General features: G+C 43.9%; 1 protein-coding gene across 1 annotated transcript; it reads left to right on the forward strand.

Moving 5' to 3' along the window:
* Positions 1-268: 268 nt before the first annotated feature.
* On the forward strand, positions 269-23,849 carry FAM180A (family with sequence similarity 180 member A; the record flags this gene model as incomplete). Its single annotated transcript, XM_084205813.1, has 3 exons — positions 269-344; positions 23,102-23,202; positions 23,508-23,849. The coding sequence occupies 3 exons, from the start codon at positions 269-271 to the stop codon at positions 23,847-23,849; spliced, it is 519 nt and encodes a 172-aa protein (XP_084061939.1).
* Between the last annotated feature and the right edge of the window lie 377 nt (positions 23,850-24,226).

Consider the following 24,226-nt stretch of genomic DNA (forward strand, 5'->3'; position numbering starts at 1 on the left):
GCTGCCAGCAAACTCACATGCACTATGAGTCATTCCAGATGTGGATAAAAACAAAGTCTGTCTGTGAAAGTAAGTTCCCTGATCCCGAGGAGACTTGGTTTGGGAGAGGAGCTGTGCGCTGACTTCAGCTCTACTCAGAAGAACAGGCAGGTTCTTCTGCAAAGGGGGAGGGGGAGAGGAAAAGCCTTCATTTATTCCTGAAAAGAAAGAGGCTGGGGAAATAAAAAAAGCTACTGTACAGCTAGACATCCGTATTTTAAAGAGAAGGATGCTTTGGAAGACTCTGGTGCTGCTGCTGTTCTATTACAGTGCTTATGCCACTGTAACCCACAGATGGAGCAGAGGTAAGATTTCAACCTGAAAAACTACTTAAGAGAAAAATTTGAGTTGTAGATGTGGTCTCAAATTATGTTGCATTATACATGTATGTAGGTATAGATATATATATATACAATTATAATTTTTCCCCTCCAACTCTGGAATTTTTTTTCTCCGTTAAAGAGGTCAGCTAAAAATATATGGATAAATTAAAAAAAACCACATGAATAAGTGCAAAAAGGTAAAATGATATATGTATTCTATTAGAACAAAAATGTATTAAATAGCCCAAGAACCAAAATTACATTCTTGCACTTTTTCCCTTCTTCTTTCTAATTTTTCTCCTGCATTAACAAAAAAAAAAAAAAAATAGTTTATGAAACCTTAAAGTGACAGGCTGTGCAGTCCCAGGTGGCATAATCTGCTCTAGCAGGAAGATGCCTGGCAGTAGTAAAGCAAAGAATGCCTGGATAGTGCCAGGTGCCTGGGAATGCTGCTACCCTACCCTGGCAGGGGAGCGCAGGTAGCACAGAGGAAGTGACCTGGTGTCCTATCAGGCTTCAGCTGCCAATGTGACAATGCACAGTTGTGACAGATTTGTCATTTTTTATTAAGTGTGACAGCAGCATTATGGAATGTTTGGGGACTATTGGATGGCACAGGAGATGCTTGCTTCAAAGCTAGTGATGATGTCCTTTCCCTTTTTTGGTTTTATTCTCTCCTCTGGTATTTGGCACTGGTTCAGGAGCTGCTGGAAGTGGAGAAAGGAAACACCTCCCAAAAGACTTCTTGGGTTCTGATACTGAGATTCACAGACATTTAAAGGGACCAGAGTCTGCTAAAAAAAAAAATAGAGCATTTGAATGCCTCCCTCCCTACTCCAGTCTCCTCATCATAGCTGGTACCATTCCAGTCTGACATTTGGGTTTGGTTTTGATTTTGTAGGAGAGGGAATGGTTGAGGGAATTAATGAAGAGCTACACAATCCAGCTCAGGCTGCTTAATTTTTCCTTACAATGCTTAATTATTCCCTTCAAAAATAAAGTAGTGGGAGCTCACTGGCAGGGCTTTGACTGGGGCTCACCATGGCAGGTTCTTTCCACAACTTTTTCATCAGATTCTTGGCTGATATTGCATGAGTCATTGTACCTGCATGTACCTTACTTTTCTCTTCTGCTATAATACTGGAAATAGCTCCAATATTTGTCATAAGATCCTGTAATTCTGTAGGTAAGAATTTGTTGTTCCAGGCGTGACACAAAAATGTGAGAAAATCAGAACTAGATCTGTATATATTAATAATAAAAAAAAAAAACACAGCCCCACCCTTTGGAGGAATGATGTCACATTGCCTAAGAAATGGAAAAAAAATCAAGAAAAAGGAGTTCAATTTCATGTAATAATCACTATTCAGTTTAAGGATGTCCTTCACTTTTGCTAACACACTTATTTTAATTAAACAACATCACAACCCTAAAAGGAATTTATGCAACTATTAAAGTTCAATTTTAATCACCATGAATATTTAAAGAAAAACATCAGAACTCTATTGTGCCTTTTGGGAAAGCAGATTTTTTTTTTTCAAGCTGGAAGCTCTAGCCCTTATTTTTGGAGGCTTCAGAGGGAGCAGAAGATTTATTCCCTGTTGTGATAAGGAGTTCAGTTGTCACAAATAGTGTGTGCAGGGATTTTCTGAGGAGGAATCCAGATTTCTTTTCCACATCTACTGGGACTATTCTGCTCCCAAGGTGTTTTAAAGGCATGACTCCTTCAGCAATGACTGCTCCAGTGAACCTCCACTCCCCTGAACTGCGTGTCAACCCTACCAAATCTGCAGTGCCTCGAGAGGGTCCAAGCACTGTCTTAATTTTTGAATTGCTTAGAAACCTAGGATAAAATTTGAGTACTGGGCAATGACACATTGTGCTGCACACTCTGCAGAGCTCTTCCCTCCCTCCACAAATGACAACTGAGTCCTGTTTAGGTTAAACTTCAGTCATTTAAGCCTTATCCAAGCCCTGATTTGAGTTTTGCAGTGAAAAGGCAAAGACAGATCAGTATTTGGTCTGAGGGAAATGAAAGACAGATCTGTGTATCATCTCCATGCTGACTTGTCATCCAGATTGTTTACAAACAGTAGGGCAAAGGTCTTGCTTTAATTGCCAGCAGTTGTTGTTTGCAGTAGAAATGGGCAGCATTTATTGTATACAGAGTGTCTGGCTTTGACCATTTTTCCATGGGAAGCACTGGGGCAGCCTGGGATCCCCAGCCCTTGTAACCAATCATTCAGGCTTTGGCTCAAGAAGAACTCAGGCATGAGAAAAGATGAACACACTTGTGCTGACTGGGAACTCCCAACTCCCTTTTCCCTTTGTCTGGAAGCATCAATGAGTGGGGAAAAAAAAGGGGAAAAAAAGCATTTCTGGCAGGAAAACAGAGGGCTTTATTCATTCCTTTTTCTTTTTAAACTGCCTCAGCCTTTTGCATTAAAAATCTCACACACACTTCTCAGCCTGCCTTGACTGAGCTGTGGACACAGCTCCAGAAGTCACAGGCAAAACTTACTCCCAAGGATGGGTGTGTTTAAAATAACAAAGAAAAGATCCTGAATGAGGATGAAATAATTTTCTTGTCATCACCCCAAGCGTCCTTGAGCCTTTTGTAGGCTTAGCTGCATGGAAGTATCCTCTCAGATTTTGTGAACCTCCTGTCTAGGGAAAAAAGGTAAAGAAAAAAGGTAATTAAAAGTCTCTACTGCCTAAGTATTATTCCCTATGCAATGGCTAAGGTGAGGTTATATAAATTCTTCAAGTTCCAAATAAGAGACATCTTAAGAGATGTTTCTTCTGAAGAAACCAAGGAACAAATCCTGGGTTTTGCCAACAAAAATAAGGAAAAAAAAAAACCCTTCCATGCAGCCATGGCAACCAGTGTCACTGCTTGCTGGTTGCTTCCACCAAACCTTGAGAAGTACCAATCCCCTGGAGAGCAGAAGCCAGCCTTATGAGCATTACAAGAGCTGTCTGCTCCCTGAGGAGAAACCCTGAGGCAATCCTTACTGGCACATCTCAGCTGGCAGGAGTTTATTTGCTGTAAAGGCTGCCTGATTCTAATAAATGGGAGACACAAACAGCAGCATTCTTGCTGTCCCTTTACTCAGGGTGGGAAGATGCAGATCTCTTATGGTTGTGGCTCTTGGACAGTGCAGGAGCAGCTGCCAGGGTGAGTTCACCCCTCAGTGGAAGCTGGAAAAGGAAGTGTTAAAAGACACAAAAAAAGAAGGTAGAATGCTTTTCACCCCTCAGTGTCAGAAGGATATATCAGCACCACAGAGGTCTCATGCTTTTGGGGAGTTTTTGTGCTGCTCCTTCCAGCCCTCAAAAGCATCACCACAGTCCCATCAGACCTATCTGGTCCATCTGCATTATCTTCTACCCAGTCTCTAGTGGCTGGTGAGAGTGAAATGGCTGTTTGAGAGCACCAGGGGAGCAGTCTGCTCTGATTAAAGATTTTCTGCAGGAGGAATTGCTTGAAAGAACAGAAGGCCCATCCTCTTCAATCTCCCCACAACACTGGGGACTCTCAGTATTTGCTCTGGTGTGGTGGGAGCTCAGTTTGTGGGGTTGGTGGAGCAGCTACTGCCTGAGCAACTTTGGCCTGCTGCTTCTGCTTGTGGGCTCAGCCTGAGCAGGCTGGCAGCTCTCCAGGGCCAGGAGAGGGAAGACTGGGTAGAAGTGTAGAAGAGAAAGTGTAGAAGAGAAAAGAGAGGCTGGTCGTTGCTTATTGTATTTGTGTTGCCCCCAGACAAAGGAAGGAATGATGCACCTGACTCCATGTTCTCAGAAGGCTCATTTATTATTTTATGATACTATATTATATCAAAGAATGCTATACTAAACTATACTGGAGAATAGAGAAAGGATACTTACAAAAGGCTAACAAGATAATAATGAAAACTGGTGACTCTCTCCAGAGTCCTAACACAGCTTGGCCCCAATTGGCCATTGAGTCAAAACAGCTCACAGCAGAATCCAATGAAACAATCACCTGTGGGTAAACAATCTCCAAACACATTCCAAAGGATCAAAACACAGGAGAAGCAAATGAGATAAGGATTTGTTTTCCTTTTTCTCTGAGGCTTCTCAGCCTCCCAGGAGAAAAATCCTGGGTGATTTTTCAGAGAATGTGAGTGCCACAGTTGCTAGAAAGCCAGCCAGTGCCTTTGTAAGGAAGCACAGTTTAATATGTTCTAATCTCTGTGGTCATTTGGTTGCTGGTGATCTCTGCTGTGTGTGCAAAGATTGAGTGCCTCAGAAATTAGAGCATGCCCTTTATCCCCTTCTTTTCATCCTATTTCCCTCTCTTCCCTGCTGCATCTCATATTGCATCCCTACAGCCAGGCACTTCCTGCTTGAGCAGCTTCTGGGATCCCACCTCCAACACCAACTCTTGGGTGACTTTTTAGGCTTGGTGAGCATGAGCAGAAGGAATGTGGCCTGAGCACAGCCTGTAACTGCAACAAAAATAGTCAAACATGTACACATTGAGGTACCCAGTGGTCCTTCAGTAAATCAGGTTATGGTCTGTGTTATTTAATATGTGACAAGGTTTCCAGAGATCTGGTCCAAGCTTAAGCAAAAGTTACGTCAGCTGGTCCAGCTACCAGAATTTTTAAATTGTAATGTCTATCCAACTTCTTCTAATTTCTATAAAGACTTTGTTATCCAATTCTTAAAATGTGCAGTGCAAATGAAGGAGATGAAATGCTCAGGAACAGCACCAACTCTAAGCCTGGCTGTGAAAAGAATGTTACTTCTTATGAGGAAAATGCAATATTTCCCTTTCCTCTGGCTCTCATGTGATCACTTGGAAAGCTGCCTCAATTGCCCCAACTTCCCTGCTTGTTGGGCCCATCCCAGCAACCTCACTAGAGCTGCAAAAGGTGGTTGACCTCCTGCAGAGTTTTTCCCACCTACCCAAAGTCTGTTCCATGGGTCTGACCAGTTCCTGGGAATGCATGTTTGTGGGCTGGAGTCCCCTGATGCAAATTATTTCTGCATCAAATATTGCAACTCTGTCTGTGAGGAGATGAAGGCATCTCTTAAAGAAGGTCTGGAGAGGGATTTTCCTGGTTTTTAGTTTTTTAGTTTTTACTTTTTACTTTAGTTTTTACTTTTTGCTTTAGTTTTTACTTTTTGCTTTAGTTTTTCCTTTTTTTAACTAGTTTTTAGTTTTTTTCGGGTTTTTTACTGGTTATTAGTAAAGCTGCCTGGTGTTGCAAAGGTAGCTGGAATATCACAGTCTTTGAATGGGTTTTAACCATGGTAGGATAAATATCCAGCAAGGCAGGGCTGTGACTGTAATCAAAATCCATTCTAATGTGTCCTGATTCCCCAAATGATCCTTTAGGGCCAGACTTAATTAATTTAAACTGCATGGAGGATGATCCCTGAATCAGAATTCACAGTGGATACCTGTACCTGAAAGACATGCAAAGGATGCTTAAAAAAAATTAAATAAATCAAAGTTTCCAATCTCTTCTAGGGCAAAGATGCTAAACTCTGATGAGATCAGAGGGAAGATAGATTATGGAAGTTTTCACATGTTAGTTTAGATCACAGATGGATTTTGTACTCTCTAAAAGCAGTCATGCTGTTAGGAAGGATCTAAGTGATTCTGAGACTTTATTCACCACAGGAAGCAGCCAAAAAATGGCTCAAGCTTACTGCTCACACAGTAAAAGTTAAAAAGAGACAATTTTGAGGAAACCTGAGTAAACAACAAGAGGAAGACACAAGAAGCAAAGCTGTTTTCTCTTTGATAAGATGTCCTAGACCAAATGAGATCAGTTTGCTGAAAGTGGCGCCTGTAGAATCTTCCTGGTGGTCCCAGTTCCATCCCAGTACTGAGGACTGCCAAATCAGTTTGCTGCCTCTTTGGTCACCTTCCTCAGAACTCCTGCAGGCTGTAGTGTCACACCTGTTGGCCCCAGTTCCAGGGGTGGAGCTGTCCTGGGATCTGGATCCGTTTGCACAAAGTCCCTCCTGCCCCAGAAAGCCCATCTGGGAAGCACCTCCTGCCCTCTGAGCCCCTGCCTCCCCTTCCACCTGGACACATCTCCCTTTCCCTCACCCCTAGCAGCCCTCTCACTGTGCACCAGCCAGGGTTCTCTTCCAGGGGCGAGGCAGCTCTGTGGTGAATGAAGCAGCTCATGCAAAGACACTAAAACACTGTGAGACCCTCCTGGTTTCCTTAACTTCCAGACACCTCCATGGCACCTGGCTGTTAGAGTCACTTCTTTGAGCTTAATAAGCTTTTGGAGGCTATACCACACCTAAGATAGCTTAGCTACCTTTGGAGGCTTAAAAACTTACAGGATGGCTGGAAACAAAAAGGTTTGATAAAAGGGAAAATAACAAACAGAAAAACAGAGTTAGGTGTAAGAGGTTTTTGGTTTTGGTAAAACACTTTACAAAAGCAATTAGTTTCTTTGTTCTCTTCTTTTTCTATTTAATTGCCTAGGTGAGCTACTTAGCTATTCTTGAGTTTGAGGTGAAGTCTTCTGAGTCTTATAAAGTGTCTTTTCACTTAATCGAGGAAAGAAACTTTTAGGCTTCTTTCCTTTTAAGGGGACAAAGAATTGTTTTGTCACTCTGTCAACAAAAAATACACTCCTACACCTGGAATTATGCAAACACACAGAATAAAAAGGAATCTGTCCTTCTCCAGAGGACTTCCAGTGTAATTAAGGAGAGGAAACATTAGCATCCTTTTTTGTTGTGAGGCACAGGGTCATTAAATGCCTTGTCCCAGATCTCTTCAGGATGGCTGTGCGTGTATTTAGTCCTGTGCATTGTTAATAGCTGCGGTTATTTTATTTTTTGATTCTGTTTCTGAAGCATGAAGTGCTTTTTCTTGTTTTCCTGGGGTGGATCATGCCAAATCCAGCAGGAGTGTAATGACTTGTCACGCAGAAAGGAGCCCTGTCAGAAGCCCTGAATGGTACAATCTAATGGGAAGGGAAGCCAGCAGCACTAATGAACATCATCAGGCTGCAGAGCTCTGGTTGCTCAGCTGGTGACAGGCAAGATGTAAACTGCTGAGGTAAAGAAGGAGTGGGGCAGCAATTAACTCTGCAGCAGTGCCTGTGCCTAAGGCAGGGCAGGACCCACAGGGCAAACCCAGGAGGAGGAACTGTGACTGCCCACAGGCACAGGGCTCTGTGAGTGTCCCTGCAGCCCAGGGCTCTGCTGTGGGGAGCTGAGCCCATCCAGGATGCAGGGAAGCCAGCTGGGCACATGGACCTGGCTGCAGCAAAGCAGGGAGCTGTGGGAGTGTCTCGGTTTGAAGGGCACAAACCTGGCCCTGGCTGTAACTTTAAAAGCACTTCAGTGTGCAAACCAGCATGACAAAAGTCAGCAGTAGTTTTTCTGCTCTCTGGAGTGAGGCCACAATTCATTATCTGAAATTTTGTTTCCCTGCTTTTTAAAAATATTGCAGCCCAAATCAGGTATTTGTTATTTAAAGGGTTTTTCAGCAAAATGGCACTGGTGTGGGTGAAGGTGATGGAGGGTCAGCTGTGCAGAGAGCTGGGAAGCAGTAGGGGAAAAGTATCAAACCATTATTGTATTTGCAGGGTGCCCTGATGAGGGGAGGAATTATGCATGTCTCCATGTTCTCAGAAGGCTAATTTATTATTTTATGATGCTATAATATATTAAAGAATGCTCTACTAAACTATACTAAAGAATACAGAAAGGACACTTACAGAATGCTAAAAGATAATAATGAAAACTGGTGCCTCTCTCCAGAGTCCCTATACAGCTTGGCCCCAATTGGCCAATGAGTGAAAACAACTCACAGCAGAATCCAATGGAACAATCACCTGTGGGTGAACAATCCCCAAACACATTCCACATGTGGGCACAACACAGGAGAAGCAAATGAGATAAGAATTGTTTTCATTTTTCTCTGAGGTGTCTCAGCTTCCCAGGAGAGAAATCCTGGGTGAAGGGATTTTTCAGAGAATGTGAATGCCACAAAGTATCATTAAAAGGAGGAAAAAAAAAAAAGAAAATTTGAGAATAAGCTGCAAATGACACTTGTTATTTATTTAACAGAATCCAAAAACCCCAAAGGGATGGTCATCTCTTGGGTTTTCCCTCTAACTGGAAGGGAAGAAAGTCAATGGAGGGATCCTGCATCCTGTCTCTGTTGTGCATGTCTCTGATCCCACCCAAATCCTGTTTAATTTGGGAGTTGCAATGGCAGCTGTATGATATATCCCCTACAGCATGCTTGCTCATTCAGATCCATTAAGCCAGCCCAAATCTGCAGCACAGGCTGTGGTGTTCCCATGACCATTCCTCAGCCAGCAGCCCCCTCCACCCTCCAATAACCTGTCTGCACTTCCCTCCTGTCCCAGGGCTCGTTACAGCACAGGCTCAGAGCCGGGCTGGAGGCTGAGTGGGAGGAGGAGAGGAGCAAAGTCAAAAAAGCTCCACTACTCCCAGTTTCCACAAACATTCCTTTCCTCTGGTGAAAGCATCTGTGAGGCCCTTCCTGGCCCAGTTTGCTGGTTAGGTTTGGCAGCCCCCCAGTTCCCCTGAGAGCAGCCTGCATACCGCTGCTCCTCTGGAAATTCCTCCCTGGCCACAGGGAAACAGGTCAGGAGCCAGGAGCCGGGCTCCAAACCACTGAGTCTCCCTCAGCCCGGGAAGAGCCAGGTGGGTAGCTGAAAAAAGATGCTGAGAAAGGGAAAAATTGAGTGCTCAGAGGTTATTTGGGAGGAAAGGGGACAGTGGAAGGACGGCGCTGTGCTTCAGTCTCGTGTTGGTGACCCAAAATCACAGGGGTTTCTGTGACACCTGCCTGGCCCCCTCGGCCCCTGGCAGGGCACAGGGGAGCAGAACACTTCAGACAGGCTCTGCCCAGTTGTAAAGAGAGCAAGGACTGGATGTGGATATCTGCTGCAAGCCAGAGCATCAGAATTCAATCATCTCCATCCATTTGGCAGGTGGTGGTGTGCCACAAAAATGACCTTGATGCTTCTGATCTCTTCTCTGCCGCGGGAAGAGCAGAGACTTTCCAATCTGGCAGGGATTGTTTGAGCCACAGAGAGGGAAAAAAAGACAAAGGCAAAGAACAGATATGCTGAGAAAGAAAAGGGTGGAGGTAAAAATGAAAATTGTGTAAAGGAGAGGAAAAACGAAGATAAAGGAAAGGTGCAAAGAGACAGAAAATGTATAAATATGGATGGGAAATATTAAAGTGCACCACATCAAGATCAGAGTAGCATTGTCTCCTGTGTCAGCACGGCATGCATCCTCACTTGAACCCACACTTCAGCAGATGCCCATCTGTCACAGCTGGTCTCCATCCTACCCATCTGCCTCTCAGGCTCTTGGAATGGCTGCTTTCCTTGGGAGCTGGCTCTGCCTTTTTCTCGTGAAAGCAGGTCTCAGGTTTACTTCTGGTCCCCAACAGGCTCTCATCCTACTGGGAATACTGAGGCTTCCAGCCTGGGCAGTTGACCTCCAGTGACAGTATAAAAATTGAAGTTACTGCTACTGAATCATCAGTGTGGCAGGACTTCTTCACTTTTTTTAACCCCTCCCTTTGATCTTCTACACTATGTAGGCGAAAAGACTCTTGCCACTGCCCAAGAAAGAGCCTGGTTTTATTCCACAGAAGCTGCAGGAACCTTGCAGTTTTACAGGACTGCGGAGCTACAGCATTTCCCATTAACATCAGTCATAAGAAACAGCACCACAACTGCACAAGTCCTTGTAGTTTCCTATCAGTCCCTGGAGGGATGGATCAAGTTTTGAAAGCCCTCAGTTTCCCCTCTGGTTTTCATAATGCTCACAGCCATGACATTACTTTTTTGTTTATGCTTGGCTCTGAAGAAACACAAAGTGTTTATTGAATTTATTTATTAAGCACAGATTTTATGTCTCAGAGAAGTGTTCATGTTTAAAGCCCTCTTTTGAAATAAAAAGACATTTAAAACATGCTTTATTTTTTATTTATGTAATTATTCATGGCTTGGCACTGAACAAGCTCCATTTCCAGTTAAACACTACTTGTGGACCTCCTAATATAGTACAGCATGTGTTGAGTGAAACCATCTATTTTTCAAAGTTGCAGCAACTTCTGTTTTCCTAGATTACCATGCCAATTTGGCAGAAAGTTTTGGAAGGTCTAATGATAAAAATGTATACACTACTTGTTCTGCTGCTTTCTACTGCCAGGTTTTTAATAAACAGAACTCAAAGGGGCTGTCCCACCTTGACCTGTACTTAGCAAACATAAAGCTCAGTTGGGTCCTCACAGAGGAGTGAGGATAGAAAAGGATCCAAAGATTTTTCCACACTGGGCTATCCCATAGCAGGAATCAGATGCAATCAGCAAAAATCAGATCTACCTTCCCCAGTTAGCCCCAAGTGGCAGGGGACACCATGTGTCTGCCCTGTTGGGCTCTCCAGCAGGAGAGGAGGAGGAGGATGATGATGATGATGATGATGATGATGATGATGATGATGATGATGATGCGGCCCTGTTGACACACAGAACATCTGGGAAAAGCCAGGGTGAAATGAATGGGCATCACAGCATCTGATCTCTCCCTAAAACCATCCTGCTGTTCTGAGGGAAGACAGCAGCCTCTTGTCTAAAGGCTGGGCACTGCTGCCTTGTAGGGAATGCAGAATCCTGCAGGAAGGCAGAGAGCAAGATGGAGATGTTTAGCAGAGGGACTGAGAGAGATGGGGCAGTCACACAGGCTGAGCAGTAGTGTTGCCTTGGTGCTGCATTTTCCATGTTCACAGCCGGGAAGTGCTGTGGGCTTCAGCTGATGAAGTCTGGTTTTGAAGAATCTGCCTGGCAAATACCTCAGTGTTAGGGATACCATAACAAATTGTATTTCCCTAGAAAGGTGCTCCTTTTCTAGCCAGAAGCTATATTTTGGGAGCAGGCTGCTGGATGCTTGCTGGGAATGTCTGGATGCCCTTCAAGCCCTGAAGGACTAACTGCATGTGCCATAGCCCATCAATCCATCACGCACCCAGTTCTGCCAGCCCCACTCCCTGTGAGTGCTGCTCACAGCCAGCGTGCTCCAGCCAAAGGGAATGCCAGAGCTGAATGCCAACTCCTCCAAAGGAACACAGAGGGACTCTGAAGGAAACTATCACCATCAAGGCAAACAGCTCAGTTTCTACATGCACAAATTCGGCAGTGTAACCAACTTGTCACATGTCTTAAATACTCCTTTTCTATTTTCATGATCAAAGATGGAAATGTGTGCCATGCCCAGCTGGATTTTCACACCCACTTGTGATGTCCTACCATGAATTCAACCCTCCTGGTTGAATTCATGCTACCAACCATGATATGAAATATCCTCTGCTGGACCTGAGGCTGGAGCTCACCACCCCAGGGATGTCTGCCTGCTGAGGTGGAGAAGAGTGCCAGTCCTTCCCACTGCATTCCAGCCAGGAGCAAACTGTGCCTGATTGAGCTGCTTCCAAAGCCCAGTGCATTTCCCTCTGGGTGCTTTTGCTGACAAATTAACACATGTATTATTCAGGCTAAGTTATAAATCACCTTCTGAGCATTTCTTTCACAACAAACCAGCGTGCTCATGGCAGCCTGTCTCTGTAACCCACCTCAGTGGTTAACAGCTACTAATCCAAGGAGCTCAGCCCTGACAAGCTAGTTTTCATTCTCCTTCATCCATCGTTAATCCTTGGCACTCAGAGGTCAAAGCTGAACTTAAAGATTAATGGGGCTAGCATTTGGAATTATAAATAAGGAGACAAGCAGTCCTTGCCTTATTTTGTGGCCATACTAAATGTCAATCTACTCCTACAAATGACCTCTGTGTTCCAGCATCTCAGACAATGATTACCCCAACCTGACAAAAGGAAATCATATGAAGATGATGTAAGATGGGTATCAATCACATTTTCATAACCAGGTGGTGTCTGCAAGCTTACGTGGGAGGTGACCCTCACTAAAAAGCCGAGGAAGATCTGTTATGCAGAAATATCACATGCTGAAGTCCAGCTTTGGCAAGGAGTGATTCTGCAGGCCAAAGCAACAGACAGCAGATGGACCAGAAGATTTTTCCCTAGCAGGATGTAACCCCCACACCAGCAAAACCTTGCTAAGCAAGCTCATTTCATTATGCAAGCTTCAGAGTCTCTGAGCAAGCAAGGAGAAAGCCCAAATGTAGAAAACAACAAGATGAGATTACAACGAGTATCAGAGCATCTTAATTAAAGTGCTTCTCCACAGTAACAATGTCTTCACACACAGTCCTCACACACAGAGCAGTTAAACCAAGGAGCTGACTCCCAGCTGGTTTCAGTCAGCAGCATGCTAAAGAGTTTCCTGGAAATCAGGCCTTCCTCCCTTTCTCTAAATTTATTCATCCTAAATTTAGAAGATGAGGTCATTTTTTCCTTAAACATTTACTTACATTATTCTCCCATAAGCCAAAATCTATTTTATAAGTTCAGCTCAGACGGCTCCAGAAGAGGGTGCACTGAATCAAATACATCAAACACAAATACAAACTGGCAGGGAGCCACTGGGAGATGGCACCTGTAGGGGCAGGGACTGCAACAGTGAAAGAGGTCGAGAAAGGTTTTGAATTTCCATCAACTTCAGGCACAGCTGTCAGCATTTTGTGCCTTTCAGGTCTCTCTCCTCAGGAAACAGGATATTTGGGTCGTTCTGTTGGCTGTAAGATTTCTGTAACCCTGGCTGTACCGCTCTTGTCTGCTCTGTGATCCCAGGCATGTCTTTCCCAGCACAGGGCTCTCTGTGACCTGGCTGCCAGCAGAGCAGCATCACTGGGCTGCTGGTGCCAGCTCAGGTCATCTGAGGATCTCACCCACAGTGTCCAGCAGCCTTTAACAATTTGCAACATCCCAAGTTTTAGCAAGGCTTTCTGTATTTAGCGGTGAATCCTTTGGACATCAGTCTCAGCTTTATTTCAGCAGATCTTGAAACCTGGAAGATCTTGGAACAGACAGGTTTTAGAATACTGGGAAAAGGTCAGCTTTGTAAAATGGAAATCCCAGCTGTGTGTTTGTGAAATGGGGGATGCAGCTATAAACCCAACCCCTTTTACAGCCATCCTTTACATTTCTATGCTATGTTTATGGCAATATCACAAAGATTGCCTCGGCCCAACATCACATCTGCACACACTGAAATCCACTGATCACATTTAGTGCAGGATTATATTTGAGCTTCACTAATATTTCAGTATTATTTCCACAGAGAGGCAGGCATTAACATAAGGGGGCCCAGACATGCACACAGGTGGGTACTTGACAGAATTGATGTCTTCCTGTGCTGATCCTCACTCACCTCTCCAGGAGAAACATGTGTTTGCCCTGACTCTCACCAGGGATACAACCCAGCTTTCCATCCTTCATGCTCTGCTTATGGAACAAAGCAGCTGTAGCAGCCCAGTTCAGAGACAAACCTAAATCCATCTTCAGGTCTTGAGTCCCTTTCTCAGACTTCTTACCTTTATTGACACTACTAGAAATCGTACAATGATTTGAAAATAAATTGCCTCCAAAAAATAACACATTTTTTTTTACCAAAAGAACCCAGTACCCCTATTCTTTTTGTTTTCTGGGCAAGGCTGATTTATTCTCTTTCTCATCCAGCACATATTCATGTCATTAAGAAAACCCCAGCAGGTGCACTGACATTTGGAGCTCAATGAACAGCTGGAAAGGCAGCTGGGGTTTCCCTGCTTTTGAAGAGCAAGTGAAATCCCAGAGCTGAGGAAGCAGAAAACTGGTATTTACGTATTCACTTCCTAACAATTCATTTCAATTTGGATGGGGATCTGAAGAAAAAGGGAAGACATTTCTGGTTGTTTCCAATTGGAGTGAGAAGATATGGCCAATCTAATGTTTATTTCTCCTCAGTTCTAAGCTGTGATATTCATACTTAGTGAAGATGAGGAGTGCATTGTTGTTTCATGTGTATGAGCAGTTCATACATGAAAAAAATAATAATAGTTGGCAATCAGATCAGAGACTGCTCCTAGACCCACTGTCAGAAACTTCAATTTATTTGCCAGTTGAAACCATTCACAGATGGCTTAAGTGAATAATTCCAGGGTCCGTGGCATTTCTGAGCTGTCATGTCATCTTGAAAAAAATATTCATACTACTCCCTGCTAGGTCTGTGGTTCAAACTGGACCTTTGATTCTTTTCTCTTCATCCAGTCTGGGAAAAAAAATTTACATATTCTTCCTGCCAGTTGAATTTCCTCAGTTAAAAGCTCAGTGGGGTGTAAGCCTAGAAGGGGAAGAAGTGTTTGGGAGCTGATGGTCCTCAGCTAACCCTCTCCTCTAGCAGCAGCACTGACTACCCTTGTCGAGGTGGCCATCAACAACAAAAAAAAGGATCTTATCCATCTGGTGGTTAGATCAAGGGTGTGCAGGCATGAGGAAGAGCTTCTGCTTTTCCTCCCTGGGCTGATTTCCATCCTTAGGTCATCTGAGGACTTGAATCATCACCAGCTACACCAGGAGCAGAGCACGACTGCACGGGGAGTTTCTCACACGTAGAAATGCTGCTGGCCTAGCAGATGTGTTGTGAAGTGAAACAGCTGAAAACCAGCACTGTTTTTTTTTTTGTTTGCTTTTTCCCCTCATTCACGACCAGGCAGGTTCCTGGCTTAGCTGCCTGTGTGGCCACACAAAGCGGGGTCAGCCCCAGGGAAGGAGGGAGGAGCTGCCCCTTGCAGCCACAGCTCCCTTAGGTCAGGCTCAGCAAAACCCTCGCCAGGCTGTCCCCTCTGCCTGCCAAGACACAAAGGAATCCCAGCCAGTCTTAACTACGGAGTGAATGCCTTTGCTGTGTGCCCTGTGACTCGGCTCTGAGGAAATGCACACCTGGGAGGTGGTGCAAGGCTTGAGCCCGTCCCCTGGGGCTCTGCAATGTTGATATAGAAAGGGCAGAGAACCTCTGAGAGTGATTTGGTGCTGTGAGAAACAACTGCTCACTTTGGAAATTTAAAAAGGTTTATTAAACCTTAACAAAAATACAACCAAGGACTACATAAGGAAAAAGCTGCAGCACTGGGAAGTGCCCCTCATGCACAGCACATGGCCAGTTCATCTTGGAGATGGATGCTCAGCCTTTGATACCCCTGGGGTTGCATCAGTCAGCCCTGGCCCCTCCCAAAGTCTCTCAGTCAGCTCTTCTTTGCCATTTATCAGTGGAGACTGCTTGCTTGTACCTGGATTGGAGGTCAGGAGTTGCCATGCTGCACCCCCTGAGCACCCCCTGAGCTTTTCCATCCCCAGCTGCCCCAGGTAAGGGACACATGTGCAGCCTTCTTTTACCTGTCCTGGACAGCCCAGGCTGTCTGATGGCAACAATACAGGGGGGAGAGGGACCTGTGGGGAGAACAGAGGACATCTAAACCACAATAACATAACTGTACATCACTAAAGCTTTTCTTAATGTTCACACAATAGTTATCCCTAAAGTGCGCTAGGCAATCATCTCGTTATCCATCTCTTGGAGCTGCTGCAGTTCTGTCTTTTGCCATGAAGCAGAGCTCTGGTTTCCTTTGTTCTCTCTCCATTGCAACAGCAGAGGCAGCTGCTTCATTCTGCCCCTTGGGTGTTTCCCCACAGCCCAGCACCAAACACAAACACCTTGCTGTATTTCTTCCTTCTCTCCCTCCCTCCCTCATTCCCTTCTCTGCCGCCTCCTGGGAGAAGTGGCAGTAGATTGGAGCATCGTTGGATCCCTTTGCCTGTTCATTTGTAGGAAACTAGGAAATGTAAGTAGGAAACTATTTCAAATGTGTTTAATTAAGATTTCTTGGTGTCTTTCCCTTGGATCAGAACCATTGTGAGCAACACAGACAGGGAAGGAGAGGTGGCTGTGCAGTGAAGACAGGAATATAAAGTACTGGTCCATTTCCTGACTTTGCCTTAAATTAACTGTGTTACCACAATTATTTATTGCCTATGAGTGAAACCTGTGGAGCAGGGTTGATATTTCTTTCTTTTATTGCTGTCCTTCACTTACACAGCATTTGCCATTGTCTATTCCCAGTTTGTGCTAATATAGCAGCAAAGTGAAGGATAAGAAAACAAACAATATATTTCACTTCTTCTTCCCTTTAGTTTCTCTGGGTGCATTTTTTTCTCTTCACACCTTCTGCAGTGACTTTATTCCAGCATATTAAAGGCCTCTCCTGGCTGACTGGAATGTTTTCTTATGAGCATAAATAATTCCAGGTGGGCACCCCTCCTTATCACACCAAGGGAAGAATAAATAACACAGTATGCATTGTTTCAGCCTGGAAACAGGTGAAAATGCTGCATAATGGAAATTCCATATGAGGGAATAAATTCTCAGACCATTTTAGCTGGTTGGTGCTCGTGATATCTTTGAAACCATTTCACTTAAGTCATGAATGTAAATATCCTCCACCTCTCACAAACACAGGCTCAGGCAAACCATTTTCTTCTCTAGCAATATCCATTTCTGCAAGCATAATGGTTTTTTGGTCTTTCTAATACACCTTTGCATTTCTTACTTGTGCCAAGTAGCTAGACAGGCTATTACCACTCTATTTTTTTAAATAGGAATTCTGTTGCACATTAATCTAATCTCACACATCTCAGGTCATTTATGAAGGGCAGAAGTTTTATGGTAGGAATGGGTTCTGTTTTATGCAACTGAGACACCCTTTCATGTGTTTGTTTCTTTAAAAGGAGGTTAATTAGTAAAATCTAACTTTGAAAAAAACTGATAATATGTTGCACTATGGAATTAAATACAATATGCTATTAATTTTAAGTGTTTTAAAGTTGGGTTTTTTCCCTAAGAACAGTATTGCCTCTTGCCAACTTTTGTAGAGAGATCTGCTTCCTACGTCCTTATTAACAAAACTTTTCATGACAAAGCTTTTCCTTTAACCATTTTTTCCCTTAATAACTAAATATGATGCTAATGTTTATTCTCATTTTTAGTCAACGGTTACAAATTAAGTTTAGCCTTAGGAGCTAAGATAGCAAGGATATGAACTGAGGGCAAAAAGAGGCACATTCTCTTGGTAGCTGCTTTTAAACATGTGCTAATTCGTGTTGATTTGTAATTAAAATGTTTTCTCCATCTCACTGCTGTGTTCTCCCAATGGGCATTGGGATTTAATCCCCTAATGATGGAGATTTAAATGTATCAAAGTTGGATAAAAATCCTTGCATTGCACTTGTTGTCATAGAAGCTACTTATGTCAATAACTGCAAATCCAGACACAAGTTTCAGCTGCTAAACTGCAGCACTGAAGCATTTTTTTTCCCTTTGTCTTTCTAGGATTTGGTATGTGTTTCCCCCTATTTTATTCCCCTTATTCTTCCTCCAAATCTCCAATCTGTCAATTTCTCCTTCACTGGGACAAAGTGCTCAATGATTTCTTATATTGATGATGATAATAATATAATAATATAATTGATAATAATATTAATAGTTTTGATACAAAAAAGGAAAAAATGTGGGAGTGTAGCCAAAGCTCATGTTCTGCCCTGGCAACAGCTGCAGGCCCAGCACAGGGCAAACACCTTGCAGATGATGAAGATGCATCCTTCTGGGGATGAGCCAAGCTCAGGAAAATGAATAAAATGCATAAAGCACATTAACCCCTTAATAATCCTGCCCTTTTTGTGATTTACATTGCCACTTTCACTGCCTGACACCCCTGTCACAGGTTAACATCCCCCCACCGTGGTGTAAGTGAAGCTTTTGACACCCCTGCAGAATGGTAAAGGTACCATCTTCAAGGTATTTTCAAGGGTATTTCCCTGTTAGCCTGAGGCAGCAAATAGGGAACAGTGAATTGTTACTCCAGCAATGAAGAAACTCAGCATGGACCCACCAAAGTGTCATTAGACAGAAATAAAATTCTTTATGTATAAAAGATACTTCTGGTCTGTGTGCAAGCCCTCAGAAGTAAGGTTATCAAAGAGAAACGTGAAACAAAAGCTTTTTTCAAGTGTATGCAAACTTTGGCACTGATGTCCTCTTCTCTTCTGCACAGCCTGGTCAAGGAGAGTTCAAACCTTTGCTTCCCACACACAGGTATAGAATCATCCAGAAAGAATGGGCCAGGTGTGGAGGGACCACAGTGGATCACCTGGTGCCACCTCTCTGCTCCAGCAGGGTCATCCCAGAGCCCATGGCCCGGGATTGTGTTCAGACAATTTAAATATCTCCAGTGCAGGAGATTCCACAACCCCTCTGGACAATCTGCTCCAGCGTGCAGTCGCCCACACAGCAAGGAATCCTCTTGTGAGCATCTCAGGCATTTGCCCTAAAATCCAAAACAAAGCTTCTGGGAACTGCCCAGCAGTCTCTGCAACAGAATAGATTCAGCCAGCCTGGACCACTCATCATTTTTTGCATGGCATTAATTATAATGGCTAATGTATCTGCCTGTGCAATCACTTTATGGGCAGTGCTAAGGTTTTGGGTTTTTTTAGTTTGGCAACAACTTGAATCCATCTTGAAGAATCAAATCCTTCTTGCTCCTCTGCTCCTCCTGTCCTTCATGAAAGGTGTCCTTCTGCAGCAATGAGATAACTCTTTTCCATGCCTCTGATGGCAATCAGAATCATTCCTTCTGAGTCATAACCCCAATTAAACTGCTCCTGCCCTAGAGCCCCGGGGAGCTGTACTTGCTTTGGAGCAATGGTCTGCACCAGGCCCAAACTGTGCTTCACACCTTTTCATGGGGGAAGAAAAGGGCATGGATGATGCACAAATAACTGAGAACTCCTGCAGCTATGCTCTGTGCTTATTGAGCAAACACTGCACAGGAAACAACTGGGAAATAATGAACAGATGCATGAACTGGAAAGCAAAACTAAACATCTGTACTCTCACCAACCAAACTGCAGGGAAAACCTGGGAGAGGATCACAAATATTTACCACACTGCTAATGAAGTGCAGGAGATTCTGGCAGAATCTCTTAAGAGAGATGAAAGCATCTTTAAAATGAGGCTATTGTCTGCCTCAAATGTGATGTTTTGTTTAAGCCATAAAGATGCTTTAGCTAAGTGGTTAGAAGCAGGTCGATGCCTTGGCAAACATGGCTTTTTTTTTTAAGAGCCTGGGTAGTCCTGAAGGAGAGTGGAAACAGAGCAGTAGGAGGCTGGGTGGGCTCCTGCAGCAAGAAGAAAAGGAGATTTGTGTGCCAGTTTTGAAGGGCACTCCCAAGCAGCCTTAGCAGAAGTGTGGGCAGCCTGCAGCCTCCAGGCAGAGGCAGTGGTGCAGGCAGGGCACCTGGAGGGGTGGCTGTGCTCAGATGTGCTGCTCTCTCTGATCCACCTCCAGCCCTGAGCAGGCAGCAAGGCAGAACTCCCAAGGCCCCACTGCAGAAGGGATTTGGAAGAGGATGAGCAGTTATATATAGATATATAATAGAAATCAGTAAGGACAATGAAAAGCTTATTTTTCCTAACTTGTCTCTGCAAATCATAAGTTTTTTGTTATATGACCGACCAACCCTTAGGGCAGAAGCACCCATATGTACATTGGAGATGTCTTAACACTTTTATAAGAGAAATGAAAACAATAAATCAATTGGAGACTCTCCACAGAGTTCAGAGATACTAATTGGGGATGTCTGCTGCCTCATAGCTACTGCCATTGAAATGAATTGGCAGCATTGTGAACATAAAATCATGCACATCACTCTGCATCTCCAGTTGCTTGAGAGCTTTATAGAGAAGTCCCTTGGGAAAGAAATCAGTAAAGAGTTACAAACTCTTCCACTGTTCTTTGATGTCCCCAGACAGCTCATGTCAGAGATGGAAGTAAATGCAGGAAGAAGTAAAAGTCAGCAAAAAAGCTTCAAGTGGAATTTGCAATCATTAAATGCAGAAACTGACTGAAAATCTTTCTGTATCTCAGCTTTTGTACTTAGCTGACACGTGTGTTAAGTCAGTACAATGAAAATCAGAGGGCTTGCTCCAAGTGTTCATTCAGACTTGGAGGAACTCGTGAATTCATGGAGAGGAGTGTGGAGGGAGTGATGGTGGAAGGATTTCACTGCTGAGCAGGAAGGAAGAGAAAGGGAAGGACTGAATAAAATGCAGATCAGGAAAATCAGATAACCATGACAAATACAAACGAGCTCTGAAAGACTTTCTGAGTAGAGTCTCTAAGAACTGTATCAAACTTTAATATGTTTTGGGAACGAGATAATGAGATGAGGGAGTCAGTGCTACAGAGGCTGGCATGCTTCTGATACACATAAAAATCCCTTCTCACCACAGGGCAGCCCAAGCCCTTGTCCCTTTGAATCTCCTAACAAACCCTTCTTCTTCCTGAGGTGTTACTTGTGACTCAGCAAGTACTGAGTCAATAGCCTGGCATTCATTTTTGTGTGAGTCCTTTGCTGAGGCTTTTCTGGGTGAGTGGTGATGGGCTGAAGCTGGTGGCTCCCAGCTCAGCTCCATGGCGGGAATCTCTGCTTGGATTGAAGCTTAAAAGCAATCAGTGTGATGACAAAAAGCATGACAGCACTGAAGCAAGATGCCACAGACACTTTTCCCCTGGCTCAGGGGATATTTGAGATGCAAACCACCTGCAGATGTAGAGGTACTCTGCGCTCTGAGGCTGTTTTCACCAAAAGGACATCTAAAAGCTAAAAGGGATAAAAATGAATAGTCATCATTATGGACTGGATTTCTGCCAGCAGCTAAGTAATTAGAGTTTTAATTGCCCAGTAATAAAAGTTTTAATTACTCAGCAATTAGTGCTTGAAGTTTCAAGTGCTTTGCACGCACTCAGTTGCATCCTCGAATTGTCAAGAGCCAAAAATGGAGTAGCTCCAGTGTGCCTCAGCAAAGCTCTGAGCAAGAGAGGGGAACATCAGGGATGGAGCAGCTATGCCTGAAACCCATCCTAACCACTACAGTATGTTTCTTGCAATTCAACAAAATATTTTACTTTTCCCCTAGCCAATTTAAGGCCAAAATACCCTTTGTATCATCAGGTATGAATTGCTTCATACCTAGCCTTATCATGATTCATTTTCCATATGCAGGATAATAAAGGTCCTGAGGCTCTGGTTTCTCTCTTCTTGCTTTACTAGAATTTAAGTTTCATTAACAAGCCAAACTGTAACAAAGTCAACAGTTGCCAATGGTGCAGGAAGCAGGGCTGCATTAAGGGCACAGAGTCTGGAAGAAACTGCATATATATGATCTGCTTGGGTAACTCCAAAGAGGCAAATTGTCTCATGAACCATGTAGTCAAAGAGTTGGGACGACTTTTCCATAAAATAATTACAGTTCCTCCAGCCTTTTTTATTTTTTTTTTTTAATGCCCAGAAGAGAGAGAGCTTTACATGATGTTCAGTTTTTTTTTTAACAGGCAGCATGCAAAATCCATCACAAGAACTTTGGCAAAACCAGGCAAAATTGATTTAGTAAAAATGTTTCATGGGAAAAAAATCTGGTAGAGGAAGGGCGGGTTGAAACTTTCCAAAAATTCAAAGTAAGCTGCATGTTCTATTACGTGTTACTCATAACTCTAAAAATATCTTAATTTTGACAGGGGAAGCATAACGCCTATCAAAATTTGGGGAATTTCTTTCCTTTTATTCTTAGGCTGGTTTCCAAATTTATCTGTTGGCAAATAGAGTTAAAGTTGAGAAGTGAAGTTTATGGGAAGCATGCCATCAGTCACATAAGCACAAGTTAAAAAAACAAACCCTTCCTATTCCTGAATATTAGAGAAAAAATCCAACAAATTCAAATTATGATTACCCAAACATGAAAATAGAAATAATATACAAATAAAACATTAAACAGAGGTTTTTCCCTTCTGCTCTGAAAGTACACATATGGTTTGTAACCTGGTTAATAACTCAAAGCATTTAGGTCTTGTCTAAAGCAGCATCAGATGTTTTCTATACCCTGGACTGTCCAGGTCCCTGATTCCAAAATGCTCTACTTCACTGGGGTGCTGAGTTCAGGGACTGTACATTAGTTTCCTGTCTCATTTCCCTGTGACAGTACAGTGCACTTCACAGTGGTGAGCAGATACCTGATGGTAGCAGGCTCTGTTTTTTCCAGTTACTACACTGCAAAGTATTAAAGTCCCACTAAGCTGGGATTCACCTCGCTGCCTTGTTGTAGCTGCCTTGTCTAAGCTGGTAACAGGCTCAGTGAAGTGACACAGGCATCTGGGTGAGTCACTCCTTCCAAGTGTAAATGCCCAGGACAGATGAGCTGGTCACTCTCTGGTGGATCTGTCTCTAATAAATAAGGAGAGACCAACTTTTAGGCAATTGAAACCAGGAGAAATGTAGACTCTTGGAAGCATGACAGTAGAAGAATGGACCAAATAAAGTAGGTTTTGTTGAGTATCAGTGCTGACTTCCCCTTTCAGATCCAGGAGAAGGGCCTGGATTTCAGACAATGTTAATGCTGCAATTATCATTATTCTGTTCACCTCTGATGGTGCAACTCAGAGTCCCAGGCTTGGATAACCAAACACCCTGTGTTAGGCACCCTGTGGATCCAGCTCACCTCCATCCTTGGTCAGTCAAGGTCAAAGCAATCCCTGCAGACATTTCATTGACAGTCAAAGGCCATACTGTACAGTAAGATTTTGCAAGAGGCATTTTTTTAACCTGATTCTACTGTTGAAAAGTGCTGCTTCTGGTCAGTGTTTGGCACCTTATGGAGCCTCTCTTTTCCCATTGCTGTTTTCCAGCTGTGCTTTTCCCAGCTGCTCAGCGATTCAAGAGGTCCTCAGCTGCCTTCCTGAACCCGGTGTTACAGAACTCTCTGGAAGATGTGGTCCTGCTTTATGAGGTTCAGTATATGGTTCCTTAAGCCTTAACTGAGACTGGGGGTACTGCCCATGCTGGGGTTATCCATTACCTGGCTTTGTGTCACTTTTATTCATCCCAGCAGTAAACCCGTGGCTGTGTGATAGTTCACCAGAAAGGTGGGAACACATAGCAACTTTCTGGTCTTCCTTCCCCACCTCCAGACAGTGCAACTGTCTCCATTTGACAAAAATTAAAGACCCAAGGACATGTTGTTAACTCACATGTACTCTGCCTAGAGTCTCTTGGAGAAAATAAATAGCTTTCTGTGTTCTGATTTTGTACCAGTTTCTTTTAGCTGAGCTTGACATTGACAAAGGCCAGAGGATCTCCATCAAAGATGAGGAGCTGGCTTCCCTGAGGAAGGCTGCCGAGTTTGACACCATCTGCAACGAGATCATCCCCAAGAGCATCACAGAGATCCGCAGGCTGAGCAGCAGGCTGTCCTCCTACCCGAGGGTCCTCAAGAAGGAAGACTTTGAAAGGACAGTGCTGACCATGGTCTACACTGCCTACAGAGCTGCCCAGTCCCAGGGGCACCAGAAAGACACTTGGGCTGAATCCTTTGTCAATCTCTACCAAGCCCTGAAGAACGACTTGATGCTCCCATACAACAGGCAGCCCTCCTAGTGGAGGGGGAGCAGCAGCTCAGCCACCGGCTCTGGCTGGTGAAGGACACGGTGTAGCACGCCCACCACTTTATTCTGTACAGTGGTTCATAGCCTGCTTCCTGAAAGATTGTTCGTTTTCTGGCTCCCTCTTGTGGAGTCTGCTTTCTAGTTCCATGCTAAATGGTGAAAAATGTCTTCAGTCCTGAGAATTCGATTTTTGTGCTGGCTTGGAGGCACCTTCTGTGACAGGAAAAGAAGGAAGTGTGGTGCACAGCCAGACAGACCCTCGTTTCAGGCAAACCCTTGAGTCATCCTTTGGGTTTCCTACAAGCAATACATAAATATACTGTGCTTATGCTCACATGCTGGTGTGTACGTGCTGGAGAGTGCTGCTTT

Source organism: Fringilla coelebs (genome assembly GCF_963513975.1).
Source record: "Fringilla coelebs genome assembly, chromosome: 5".
Lineage (NCBI taxonomy): Eukaryota > Metazoa > Chordata > Aves > Passeriformes > Fringillidae > Fringilla > Fringilla coelebs.